General features: G+C 41.2%; 1 protein-coding gene across 9 annotated transcripts in view; it reads right to left on the bottom strand.

Moving 5' to 3' along the window:
* Positions 1 to 1113: 1113 nt before the first annotated feature.
* ZZZ3 (zinc finger ZZ-type containing 3) overlaps positions 1114 to 14081 on the bottom strand; it is a 128385-nt gene continuing 115417 nt past the window's right edge. For 8 of the 9 annotated variants that reach the window (XM_070405405.1, XM_070405407.1, XM_070405412.1 and 5 more), the window contains 3 exons: positions 5676 to 5810; positions 2915 to 3015; positions 1114 to 2397 (listed from right to left, as the gene is read on the bottom strand). In XM_070405405.1, the coding sequence (XP_070261506.1) occupies positions 2253 to 2397; positions 2915 to 3015; positions 5676 to 5810 (381 nt within the window). In that variant the 3' untranslated portion in view covers positions 1114 to 2252. Of the gene's footprint in view, positions 2398 to 2914; positions 3016 to 5675; positions 5811 to 8872; positions 9057 to 14081 lie in introns of those variants that run through there. The other variant, XM_070405410.1, reaches the window with a different exon arrangement.

The raw sequence follows: 14081 nt of genomic DNA on the forward strand, positions 1-14081 counted from the left end.
GGAGCACTGCTCATCCCAGTCAGCTGAGCGGCTATGGACCCACCCTTTGAGCGGCTGCTCCCACTGTGGTAGCAGCTGCTCATCTCGGTCAGCTGAGCAGTGCTCCCACTGTGGGAGCGCACTGACCACCAGGGGGCAGCTCCTGCATTGAGCATCTGCCCCCTGGTGGTCAGTGCATATCATAGCAACTGGTCGACCAGTAGCTGGGCTTTTATTATATAGGATCTGTTGTTTATTCTGTGTACATAACAACTATACCATTCATAGCCCTCTTCCAAAGCATACTTCATACTTTATGGGATTTTTGAATGGTTCTCCAGAACTAATTGGCATTATTTCTATACAAATACAGAATTTACAGAGGTCACCACCCAGGGGTACTGTCTTGCTACAGGTTGATGATAGATCTTCTGGCATATTCACTTAACATCTAGTATCAAAATGCCGAGGAATCTAATGATCCCCCTTTTCTTCTCCCAACTAGTAATTCCAGGGTGAATGTTAAGCTCAACTCCATTTCCTCTCCAATACAATATATTTTATCAACATCATCAGTAATCTTTAATTAATATATTATGTTAAAATTCTCATATTTTTATATTTAAAATTATATTACTTTTCTGAATTAAAAACATTCAGGGTATGGTTTTAGTACCCTACAATGTGTTAAAAGAGGCCTAGTAAATAATGTTCCCTTGATTTAAAATTAGAAAAAACAGGAGACTCTCACAATTGGGTCAATATAATTCTTAATCTTAGAATATATATACTGTCTTTTCTAACAATCAATAATAATTTCCATGGAATACAGGGTTTTTCAAAAGCCACCTATTTAAATTAAATACATGGGGGCTTATTTTCATCAAAAAGAATGAGTAAAATTTTCCACCTGTTTAGTTTTCATATCTAAATAAAACTGCCTTTTTCCTTAGCCATAGTATGTGTTCTTTTGTACCTAGTTTATTATTTAGTGCTTCGGCACCATCTTTTACAGAGCTTCTCAAGTTCACTTTTGTTTCCATAATAAAGTCCTTACTCTTTTGAAAGGACAGGTAAAGCAAACTCTTGAGGAAAAAAAATCCAAAATCTAACCAAAGGAAGTCACAACAAGCATTCTATAATATAAACAGACAGCATCCACATAGTTTATTTCTCACAGTTCTCCTGACAAGTGAACATTATTCAAGAACATACTGTATACACAGATAAGAAGAAACATACAAAATGTCGTAAATGATGCACAACAAAATCCAGCAGTATAAAAGAATGCATGTGAACCCTTGCTCACTGCGCAGACTAAATTTAATCACTTGTTTAAATAGTAATAAAAATACAATCTTTTATGGATCTTGTGCAGACTACAAAAGAGGGAATTATTACCATATATATGATCTTTATATTAGGCAGTTTTCTTTGATGAGTTGTACTGACAACTCCAAATACAGAGGCAGAGGCTGTGTATTTTAAAGGAATTAATGTTGTGAATTAAAGACTTTACACAGTTACTACCACTGGCACTTTTCACCATAGTTTGTACACATCACATGATCATCTTATATAACATTACATTTAAAAAATATATCTGAGTGACCATTTTATAACATTCACACACCATGAGCTGGTTAAGGAAGCGATGTGGCAGCTGCCTCCTGTAGTGCTTCGTGTTGGTAAGGACAGTTCATTGTGGTTAAAAGAAATTAGACATCAATATGGTTAAGCAGCTCCAATTTACTAACGGCCGTCAGGGGCCACCACTGGGGCGGGGAGTTCTTTTAAAGTGTATATTCTAGAAGCAAACACCTTCATTGGTTAAAACTTTGTCTACAGAAGTCAGTTTCTGTGCTGAAGACTATTTTCACAAAACTGAAAGCTACTAAACTGTTTTAATATAAATACTTCGTCTTCTCATTACCGTATTTATGACCAAGTTCTTCGAAACCTTTGGAATTGACTCACGTTTTAATGTGTGCTCTCATTTCCATCTCACCTATTTAAGTGCCACCTCAGAGACTGGAAGGTGGGGGTGAGAGACTCACCAAGGAAACCCTTTGCTCACCAGGAATGTTCAGCTGCTGAGCAGCCATCTGGAGCCACACGGTGCAGAGCTGGACTGGACGAGAACACTCAGGAAGCTGTCATGCTGTGAGTGTCATTCAGGGAAAGCAGAGAACCTTTCCAAACTGTGCACATAACTCACAATGAGACCATTGCTATGTGTTGAAGAGGACTAGTATACGGTGTTCTCTCCCATGTCATCTGTTGGCTGGAAAGTAGTTTGGGTCAAGGTAATTATAACTGGTGCCCTGGGACACACAGTAGTCTCTGTCTAAAAATGTCTCTGACCTATACACAGGTTCTAACTGGTGATCTTCTTTGTGAATATCTGTTTCATGTAGGCTGTAAAGAAAAACACACACGCACACACATTATTACATGGCAGTGAATGCATTTTAATCTAGATATTACAGAACTTCCTCACAGCTTGACAGGGTTAAACCCATTAATCTATCCAAATCTCTAACGGAAAGTTATACTTGAGAAATATAATAATTAAGGGAAACTTCTTTATTGCCTTAGAACAATAAAATTTCATCCACCAGATGTGGTGACTTTCTAAGTCAGCGGTTCTCAACCTGTGGGTCGCGACCCCTTTGGTGGTTGAACAACCCTTTCACAGGGGTCGCCTAAGACCATCCTGCATATCAGATATTTACATTACGATTCATAACAGTAGCAACATTACAGTTATGAAGTAGCAACGAAAATAATTTTATGGTTGGGTCACAACATGAGGAACTGTATTTAAAAGGCCAGAAGGTTGAGAACCACTGTTCTAAGTAGTCTGGAAAGCAAATTCACTAGTTGCTGAAAGCTCTTGTCAAAATTGAAGATGTACAATGTAGAAAACACTTACCAGTCTGAACAAGAATCACAGAAATCCAAAGACATTTCTGAAGGACAATCCTGGCAATGCCACCGAACACCCTGGATAGGCTCTATGCCACAGTTATCACACTGTCAGAGATTCAGAGAGAAAAGGCATTAAACTACATTGTTCCAAAACCTTTTCTCTGCTGGAAAAACACATGGTATGCACACAGACATCTTCTCCCCTCTCCCCACGCACTGGACAGCGGTACAATTTCTAGCACTAACTGAAACCCCACCCATTTAAGACCAAGTATAGGTGGACAAGAGGAACATTATAAGAAACTAACTTTAATATGTTTTAATTTATTTTTTAAATTTTTAAGTAAACTACCTACAAACTTGGCTGTGTGATTAGTAATTATTCATCACCAGGGTACAATGACTGTGATCACGAACCACTCCCTTAACCATGCGGTTAAACTTTACAAATATGTTACAGAACTATTTAACACACTATCGGACCTAAATTACCAGGCAAACTCAAAATCCTCTCCGACTCTTATTTTACTGAATTCCTCTCCAAGCCCGAAGGCTTCTATGACCAATAACCATCTGAAGGGAAGGAAGACCAGGCTCCTTCTCCATGTGGTGCACATGGAAGCCCTCAGTGAGATATCAAAGTAAATCTCATTTCTACTTTCTTTGATCATCAGGCCACCCAGAATGGCTGACAGCCAACAAGCCACAACTGGGTCTTGCAGCAAAATTATGAGAAGTGAAAAGTTCTCTCTGAAAGGTTAGAACTGTCAATTTGGAAAATCCCTAAAAGAAAAAGCAGGGTCACTGAAGGATCAAGAGGAAAAGTCTTTTTACACAGCCTGGCTAATGGCCAGGCCAGAAACCCAGAGGTATAAAAATTTTGTTTTAAATTTCAGTGTGTCAGTCACAGCATACATCAGTATTTTCATGTAGACCACTACAGCAAGTCAATAGTTCATGGTCTCATCACTTCCTCCAATCCCATCAAGTACAGTCAATTCTAATGCCTCAAGTGTTCTCAAATCTGTCAATCTCTATTCCACAGCCACCAGGCAAATTCAAGAAATTCTCATCTTTTTTTTTTTTTTTTTTTTTTAATATATTTTATTGATTTTTCACAGAGAGGAAGGGAAAGGGATAGAGAGTTAGAAACATTGATGAGAGAGAAACATCGATCAGCTGCCTCCTGCACATCCCCCACTGGGGATGTGCCCGCAACCCAGGCACATGCCCTTGACCGGAATCGAACCTGGGACCCTTCAGTCCGCAGGCCGACGCTCTATCCACTGAGCCAAACCGGTCTCGGCGTGAAATTCTCATCTTTTGTCTAAATTACCAAAAGAAAAATCCCCAACCCAGTCCCCCTGCCTCCAGCCTTCCTTTCTTCATACCCATTCTCCATACTAAGAACAGAATGATCTTTTTCTCCTTCACTTAATTTTTTCCAATTACATAAATAGCATAGATAAATACATTATTGTTAAAAAATTAACAACATAGTATTCAGAAATTAAGAGTTATCCACTCTAAACCCGCCTTTGTAAAGATGATCAATACCAATGGTTTAAGAATGACCTTTCTGAAATGCAAATTTCATATTACTTTCTGCTGAAAATGCTTCAGTGGTTCCACAATCCTTTTGGACAATTTAAATTCCTTACCAAGATTTCCAAGGCACCTCAATAGCCTCTCACTGTTCTCCAATATACAACCTAGTCATACTCGACCATTTTACTTTTTTAACTTCTCTAAATTCCTCGAGATGAAAACAGAGTAAGGACAGAAACTGAGTCTATCTTATTTACTGTTGAATCTCCAGCACTTAGCCTAGTGCCTGAAACATAATTGGGTATTTCAAAATTCTGTGGAATGCTAAATGTATTTCTACTAGCTTCTGAAAAAATAGCAAAGATAATTAAATGTGAAAGAAAACAAATTTCTGATTCATGAACAGCAGCAAAAAAAGAGAAACAGTTCCATGGGTGCATGGATAAAGAAAACGTCACACACACACACACACACACACACACACTCACTCACTCACACTCACACACACACACACACACACACACACACTCTCACACATACACACACACACACACACACACACTGGAGTATTGTTCAGTCATAACGCAGAAGAAAATTCTGTCATTTGTGACAACATGGATTAAACATTATGCATACTGAAATAAGCCAGACAGTGAAAGACAAATGCTGTATGATCTCAATGATAGGTGGAAACTTAAAACAGTCAAACTCAGAGAAGAAGAGAGTAGAACAGGGATGGGGGATGGGAATAGGAAAAATGGTACAATGTTGGTGAAAGGGCACAAACTTTCAATTATAAGACAAGTAAGTTCTGAAAAGCTAATGTACAGCCTTGTGACTATAGTTAATAATTTTAAAATATGCAGTACTCAAAATTGCTAAGAGATTATATCTTGTGTGTCATCACCACACACAAAAAATGGTAACTGTGTGAGATGATATGACTTTCATTTATCAATTATATCTCAGTAAAACTGGAAGGTAAAAAAGAGAAATAGGTAGACAAAAACTTATTTCACATTTTACCTCAAAGTACAGAAACCTGTATGTTTGCCTTTGGCACACTACTTTGTGTAAATGAACAGGTTGAGAACTAAACTTACTAACTTTTACCTGTATGCTTGGAATTTGTGGCGTTTAAAACTCCGAAACCATCTTAAATATCTCTTATCACCCTTTCAAAAATTAAACAAATAGTAAGATTAAGTAGAATTTACCTTGAAGCCCAAGTGTTGTACAAATCCACTTTCGGCTTGCATTTGCTGAAGTTTCTGCTTCTTTAACTTTTTAAACTGTAATAGTTCCTTATATTCAGGTAAATTCCTATACATAATAGGAATACTTTCCTCATCCTATTGAAATCACAAAACATAAAACAAAAAAATGTTAGTCTGATAATTAAAATAATTGTAAGAAATAGTGATATATTTTCTATCAAGATTTTTCACTTTTAGGATACCTTTCCTTTTAGAAAACTAGCAGTACAGAAAATAGTGTTGCTATTAGCAATATTTCAGACTAAAACTTTCGGAGGGCTCCTTAATGCATACTACTGAACTGTAGTGTGCCGCCTCATATGTAGGTACCAGGGGAGCAGGGCATGACTACTACCCATCACACACTAATGCAGGCGCCACATCCCGACACATTGGTGGCTACTTGACAGCCCAGATAATCTACCTCTCCCTGATCAGCGGAAGCTCCTCTTCTTCAATCTAACAGATTTTAAGCTTCCTCTGGTAAATATGACATTTTCTTAACAGCAAGCAAACCAATCTCTGCTTTGCTTTCTGCTCTCTACTCCCAATGATCAAGGCAGCACATTCATCTCTTACTCAAGGGGATGAAATAAGGTACAAAGATGATTACTTAAAATAGAGTATAAAAGAAATGAGTAATAAAAACTATATAAAATATGAAGTTGAAGTTGATAAGTGAGTCAGTGCTTCTTATCTTCCCAATTTATTTGGGCTCTGTCACCCAGAGCCCATTTCTTTCCTTTGCTACCTCATGACTGATCCATGGTCACTAATTTCCACACGTGCCTAAAAGCATACCCAATTCACCAATACCCGCCATGTTTCATCAATTCCCGGTCCTGGACCAGGCAACCCTTGTCCCTCTCTTCTCTCCTTCTCTTCATGTTAGGAGGTATTATTAAACTACAATGTGTATTTTACAACAAGGAAATTGGCTTTTATAGAAATTATAACAGTAGCCCATGATCAAATAGCTTTGCAGAGTCTGATGAATTTGAACACGATTTGTCTGATTCTTTAATTCCCTACATATTCAGCAGCCAAAGCCTACATAAAAGAGTTACCCTTAATTTTTCACTGTCTCATATCTAATCTAACAAATCTTGTCACTACTTAACACTTTCTAATCTCTCTCTCAAATTGGTCCTCTATAGTACCCACTCCCTCCTCTATCCCCACCATTACTTAACATCTCTGAAATGGCTTCCTGACTGTCTACAGCATCAGGTCCAAAGTATGTAGCTGGATAAAAGATTCTCTACAGTCCCACACTTCATCTACCTTATCTCCCACTATCTTTCATTCATTTCAAATTCTTGTCAAAGATATTAAAATACCTACTGCCTTCCTATGTCACCACTAAGACAACAGAAGTAATCTACTAAATAAGTAACACTAATAAATATGATATGACCTAAATAATGTAGTGAGAAATTTTATGACAAAATTTATTGAATGCAGATGTTTTAAACAAATACAAAGAGTACAAACTCTGCTAAATATACGTGAGGGGGTGTGTGTGTGTTCGTGTGCATTATGGAATATTATTCAGCCTTAAAAAAGAAAATTATGACACATTAAAAGATAAATGAACCTTGAAGACATTATGCTAAGTGATATAAGATCTCCACCTGTGAAACTGTTCAATTTATGAATTAAACTTTATCACAGGTATGCACATACAAACAAACAGTGTTTATAGGGTTTGGAGCTATCCGTGGTTTCAGGCACCCACTGGGGGAAGAAGGGATGTCTTAGAATACAGTGGGGCCTTGACTTACGAGTGTCCCGACTAACGAGTTTTTCGAGATACGAGCCATCTCTCGGCCGATTTTTTGCTTTGAGTTGCAAGCTAAAATTCGGGTTACGAGCCAGCTTCAGATACCCCACCGCTAGTTGGCGCAGCGAACGTCATAGTGAACGCCACAACATCAGACCAGCATCATATGTCTCACTCATTCACTTTTTGATTTGACATACGAGTAATTTGAGTTACGATCTCTGTCACGGAACGAATTAAACTCGTAAGTCAAGGCACCACTGTATATCCTCTGAGGATAAGAGGGGACAGGGGATGCCTATTTTAAAATAATCAGGATGATTTGAACTGGTGCTCATATAAAAATAAATAAAATCAACCAAACAAAAGTTAAGCCTACTATAAAAATTTGTGCACTGGGGGAGGGGGGGGGGGCGAGGGGGGGCAGCAGCCCTCAGCCGGCCTGTGCCCTCTCACAGTCTGGGACCCCTCGGGAGATGACCACCTGCTGGCTTAGGCCCGCTCCCCGGGGGATTGGGCCTAAGCTGGCAATCAGACATCCCTCTGGCAGCCCGGCAGCCCTTGGGGGATGTCCACTTGCCTGCGGGGAGCAGGCCTAGCTGCAGTCGGACATCCTTAGCACTGCTGAGGAGGCGGGAAAGGCTCCCACCACCACCACTGTACTAGCAGCCGTCAGCCTGACTTGTGACTGAGCAGAGCTCCCCATGTGAGAGCACCCTGACCACCAGAGGGCAGCTCCTGCATTGAGCATCTGCCCCCTGGTGGTCAGTGTGTGTCATAGTGACCAGTCATTCCCAGTTGTTCTGCTGTTAGGGTCAGTTTGCATATTACCCTTTTATTATATAGGACAGAGGCCTGGTGCATGGGTGGGGGCCGGCTGGTTTGCTCTGAAGGGTGTCCCAGATCAGGGTGGGGGTCCCGCTGGGGTGCCTGGCCAGCCTGGGTGAAGGGCTGATGGCTGTTTGTAGGCTGGTCAAGCCCCCCCAGTGGAGACCCTCACCCCATGGAGGTTTGGCCAGCCTGGGTGAGGGGCTGATGGCTGTTTTTAGGCTGGCCACACCCCCTTTAGGGTGGGGGGTCTCCACTGGGTTGCCTGGCCAGTCTGGGTGAGGGGCTGAGGGCCGTTTTCAGGCTGGCCAAGCCCCCCTGACAACGGAAGCTCCCAGACTCTCCTTTTTTTTCTTTCTTTTTTTATTCTGGCATTTATTTACCTTCTATAATTGAAACTTTGTAGCCTTGAGAGGAGCTCAGAGCTGGCCAGGGCAGGCGGGAGGGAAGCTTGGCTTCCTCCATCGCCAGGGGCAACCCAAGCCTCCTGCTCGCTCCAGCTCCGTGGCCACGGCTGGCTGAAAGCAGGTATCTGGGGTTTATTTACCTTCTATAATTGAAACTTTGTTGCTTTGAGTGGAGTTCAGAGCCGGCTGCGGCAGGCGGGAAGCTTGGCTTCCTCCATCATTGGGGCAACTAAGCCTCCTGCTTGCTCCAGTTCCGTGGCTGCCGGCCACCATCTTGGTTGGGTTAATTTGCATATAGTCGCTCTGATTGGCTGGTGGGTGTGGCTTAAAGCATAGCGAAGGTACAGTCAATCTGCATGTTTGTCTTTTATTAGTGTCGATTTTGCCAATGTTCTCAAAATGTAATTCTTTTAAATATCCTGCCACTTCTCCTGGCCTAAATTTTATTCATCCTTCAACTGCCAGCTTGACTGTCACTTTCTTCCGTCTCCCACTTAAACTCCCAATCTAAATTAAGAACCTCTTAAATAATTATGCTAAGCAGCTATTTTTGAAGCAATTTTTAAAACTTGTAATTTATTGATGTGATTATACATTTATCTCCTCTCACAAAACTAAAGTTTATAAGAGCAAAGATCATAGATATTTTGTTTACAACTATTTAACTGAGCTTAGCAGAGCCTAACATATATTAAGTGTGAATAGTTATTTCTCAAATAAATAATTCTACTATTCACAAAGTACAAAATTACATACACCTTCCTCAAGATCTGGAACTAATAGCCCCAACCCCAACTGGGCCCAGCCAGGAGGGGCCTTGCCCACGTCCACACTACAGGCCAGGAGCTTTGGGACTGAGGCACCTGAGCCTCCCTTCCCTGGCCTTAGGGCAGGGGTGGGCAAACTTTTTGACTCGAGGGCCACAATGGGTTCTTAAACTGGACCGGAGGGCCGGAACAAAAGCATGGATGGAGTGTTTGTGTGAACTAATATAAATTCGAAGTAAACATCATTACATAAAAAGGTACGGTCTTTTTTTTTTTTTTTAGTTTTATTCATTTCAAACGGGCCGGATCCGGCCCTCGGGCCCTAGTTTGCCCACGGCTGCCTTAGGGTCTTGGGTCCCTGCTCCCCTACCCAGGTTTGGTTATTCTCAGGGGCCCCACTGTGGAAATAAAAATGGGAATAGAATGGGGGAAGAGGGCAGAAAACCTTCCTTCTTTAGCTGCCCTGAGGTCAGGGCCTCCTCCCCCTGGAGAGTCAGGGGTAGGAGGTAGGAACTCCAGGGGCTGGCTTTTTTAAAACTGGTTTTACTTTCATTTTTATTATAGTTTCAGATTTTCCATAAAGGAACCAATTCCATTTTAAATATTACAAATGGCATATCTTAAGATATGGCAGATATTAGCTGTTTTCAAAGGATAAGTTTAAAAAACATTTTGAAGAATAGGCATTTTGCCCAGCCAGTGTGGCTTAGTGGTTAAGTGTGGACCCATGAACCAAGAGGTCATTGGTTAGATTCCTGGTCAGGGTACATGCCTGGGTTTCGGGCTCAATCCCCAGTACAGGGTGTTCAGAAGGCAGCCGATTGATGTTTCTCTCATCATTGTTTTTATCTCTCTATCCCTCTCCTTTACTCTCTCTCTAAAAATCAATAAAAACATATTTTTTTAAAAAAAGAATAGGGCCCTAGCCGGTTTGGCTCAGTGGCTAGAGTGTCAGCCTACAGACTGAAGGGTCCCGGGTTTGATTCCGGTCAAGGGCACAAGCTCAGGTTTCGGGCTCGATCCCCAATAGGCGGCATGCAGGAGGCAGCTTATCGATGATTATCTTTTTATCATTGATGTTTCTATCTCTCCCTCTCTGAAATCAATAAAAATATATTTTTTAAAAATAGGCATTTTGTAATAGTTTGATACCAAAGTATACAATTGGTACTTAATCTAGAAACAGACCATATGGAGACTTACTTTTATTTGATGATTTTCATAAAATTATCCTTTTCCAATTATTACATATAATCAGAGTATTAAGAAAGATATAAGGTAATCTCTATGTCCTTTAGGCAAGAATTCAGAATCATGTTAATTACTCAGAAAATGAATTTCAGGATAATAAAATAAAAACAATTAATAGCAATAAAAGGGAATAGCTATGAATAGGAAGTGAAATGAAATGAATTAACCAAATTAGCATACAGATGATGAAACAGAGAGGAATTATTCCAAGAGGATTTTAAAAATGTAATTTGGCCCTGGCCAGCATTGTTTAGTGGTTAGAGCATCGGTCTGCAAATGGAAGGGTGGCAGGTTCGATTACTGGTCAAGGGCACTTAAAATCAATCAATCAATCAATTAACTTTTTAAAAAGTGTAATTTGACTTTACTTCTGTAGTAGGGTATATGCTGAGGCAAAAAAGGACTGAAAGAAAAAGATCTGTTTTCAGTAATCATATTATTAACTAGTGACCCGGTGCACGGATTCATGCACATTGAAATAAAATTAATTAGAAGGTGGCCAGCGGGGCAGGACTGGGCGAGATGGGCCGGACACGCCCTGAAGCCAACCTCCCAAGGTCCCTCCCTGGCACCTGTGGAGTGAACGGGGTCCCTCTGGCAGGTGGGGTCCTTCGGCCTGGCCTGCCAGGATTGAGCTGAAACCAGCTCTCCGACATCCCCCGAGGGGTCCCGGAGTACAAAAGGGCACTCTGCAAAGTTGCTGTCGCACAGGGTGTGGAACGCAAACATAAGCGTCCAGTAAACCAGATTCGGGGCGACAGTGCCCCAGCAACAACATAACCCACGGCTGAAGGTGGAATTGTGCGGCCCCGCAAAGAATCGGGCTCCCTCCTCTCTGGTTTTGGGGTGCGTCACACATGAACCGCTGCTGTCCGGCACAATTCACCATAGCTAAGACTTGGAAACAGCCTAAGTGCCCATCAACAGATGAGTGAATTAAAAAACTGTGGTACATCTACACAATGTAATACTACGCTGCGGTAATAAAGAAGGAATTCTTACCATTTGCAACAGCATGGATGGAACTGGAGAGCATTATGCTAAGTTAAATAAGCCAGTCAGAGAAAGATAAATATCACATGATCTCAATTATTTATGGAATATAATGAACAACATAAACTGATGAACAAAAACAGATCCACAGACAGAGAAGCATCAATTAAACCATCAAACCTCAGAGGGAAGGTAGGAGAGGGTGAGGGTAAGGGGGAGAGATCAACCAAAGGACTCGTATGCATGCATATAAGCCTAACCAATGGACACAGACACCAGGGGGGTGAGGGCATGAGTGGAGGAATGGGTGGGGGGGCCATGGGGGGATAAGGACACATATGTAATACCTTAATCAATAAAGAAATTTAAAAACAGAAACAAAAACTGCTGCTGCCAAGTCACTGCAGCTCAGCAGCTCTTGCATTGAGCGTCTTCCCCCTGGTGGTCAGTGCATGTCATAGCGACTGGTCGGATGGTCGGACACTTAGCATATTAGCTATATATATACTAGTTGCCTGGTGCATGAAATTCATGCATGGTGGTGGTGGGGGGGGGGGGGTGTACCTCAGCCTGTCCTGCACCCTCTCCAATCTGGGATCCCTCTCGCAATCCAGAACCACTGGCTCCTAAGCACTCCCCTGCCAGCCTGATGGCCCTAACTGCTCTCCCCTCCTGGCCTGATCCCCCTAACTGCCTATCTGCACTCCCCTCCTGGCCTAAAGCCCCTAACTGCTCATGTGCTCTCCCTTCCTCTCCATGCCTTCAGACCCCAGCACAGGAGTGCTGCGAGCTCTCCGCCGAGGCCCCGCCCCCGTCCTGACGCCCCCCTCTGGACTGGGTGGCGCTGTGGGCACGCGCTTCCACGGGGGGCGGCTGCCAGAGCCTGTCCTGATGCCCCCCTTTGGGCCGGGCGGCACCACGGGCCTGTGCGCACTTCCGCCGGGGGTGCCGCCCCCAACAGCAGCCTCATGTCCTGGTGGCACAAGTTCCAGCCCCTGTCTCCCCCCCCCCGCCCCCCGTTCCTGTGCTTGCACACCTTTGACTGGTCGTGACTTGGACACCGTTAGGACCAATTAGCATATTCCCTCTTTATTATATAGGATATAGATGGTAGTGTTAGTATTATATTCTGAGACTGTTGTAAGCAGTGTAAGACAAAGAAAGTGAATATTATTATGTTGATGTTACTGGTAAATGGGGTCTTCAAAACGGGAGAAAGAAGATATATATTAAGATTAACGAGGGAAAGTAAAATTCCCATAGTGAAGTTGTATTTGAAATAAAAATATAAACTTATGATGTGTTTTATCTTTGAACAAAAATATACTTCCCAGCTCTTGCCACTGAACAGGCCTAGAAACAATGATCAACCAAGTAGCAAATAACATTTCTGGAGTCAGGATATAGTTTACTAATACTATTTCCCAATAAAAGAAAGCAGGACTGATGCTAGGCCTGAGGTAGGAAATATACAAAAAGAGCCCAGAACTTCCTTATCATACCAGACAGTAAGGAAGCTATCAAAGACTACTGGAGTCTTGTCAAAAAGAATTCAAAATCCAACTTGAATAGGTTACAACTGTCAATGGACTAAAACATATTAAATATATTTAAATCCAACAGTTTTTAAGAATATAAACTTTTAAAATCTCATTCATTTTTGGAAGATAGTAGAGAATAAACTCAGTATTTTAAAAACAAAATAAAGGGAAGAACTAAGCAGTGGTCTGTGTTGTTCTAAAATTATCAAGTGTTCATGGTGGTGGCCAGGACTAGATTTATTTCAAAGTGGTTTTTTTTTTTTCAAATTGCTAAAGTAGTAAGTGCTCACTGTAATAAGCAAAGAGTAAAGGTATCCATACATTTTTTTTTTTTAAATTAACAATGCTCCTTCTAACCTACTCCCCTGCCCTCAAATAACCAGTGTGAACAGTTTTATTGTGTCTCTTTCTACTTCCTCTACTCTCCCTCAGCAGCTATACTGCCTTTTCCTGTATGTAGGGTAATCAAACAAATAAAGAAAAAAGAAAGAATATCACTATTTTGTAACATTTAATGAATTAATGGATCTAGGCAAAAAGCAATGGCTATGTCAAAAAGAAAAAAAGAGAGATGATCAAACAGATGAAAGTACAAATGAAATAGTCCTCCCCACCTTAACAAATTTTAGTCTGATCAACTAGCTAGACCTATAAATATACTGGAAATTCAGGGAACAGAGAAACAGGTTAAATGATACCAGGATGATGCAAACAATAATATCCACACAATGGTAAATTCTACAAGACAAATGACCCAGTTTTTCACTACCAACAACAACAACAAAAAAAGTAAGAGA

Source organism: Myotis yumanensis, unplaced genomic scaffold (genome assembly GCF_028538775.1).
Source record: "Myotis yumanensis isolate MYYU_CA2020_CCGP unplaced genomic scaffold, mMyoYum1.0.hap1 SCAF_2, whole genome shotgun sequence".
Taxonomy (NCBI): Eukaryota; Metazoa; Chordata; class Mammalia; order Chiroptera; family Vespertilionidae; genus Myotis; species Myotis yumanensis.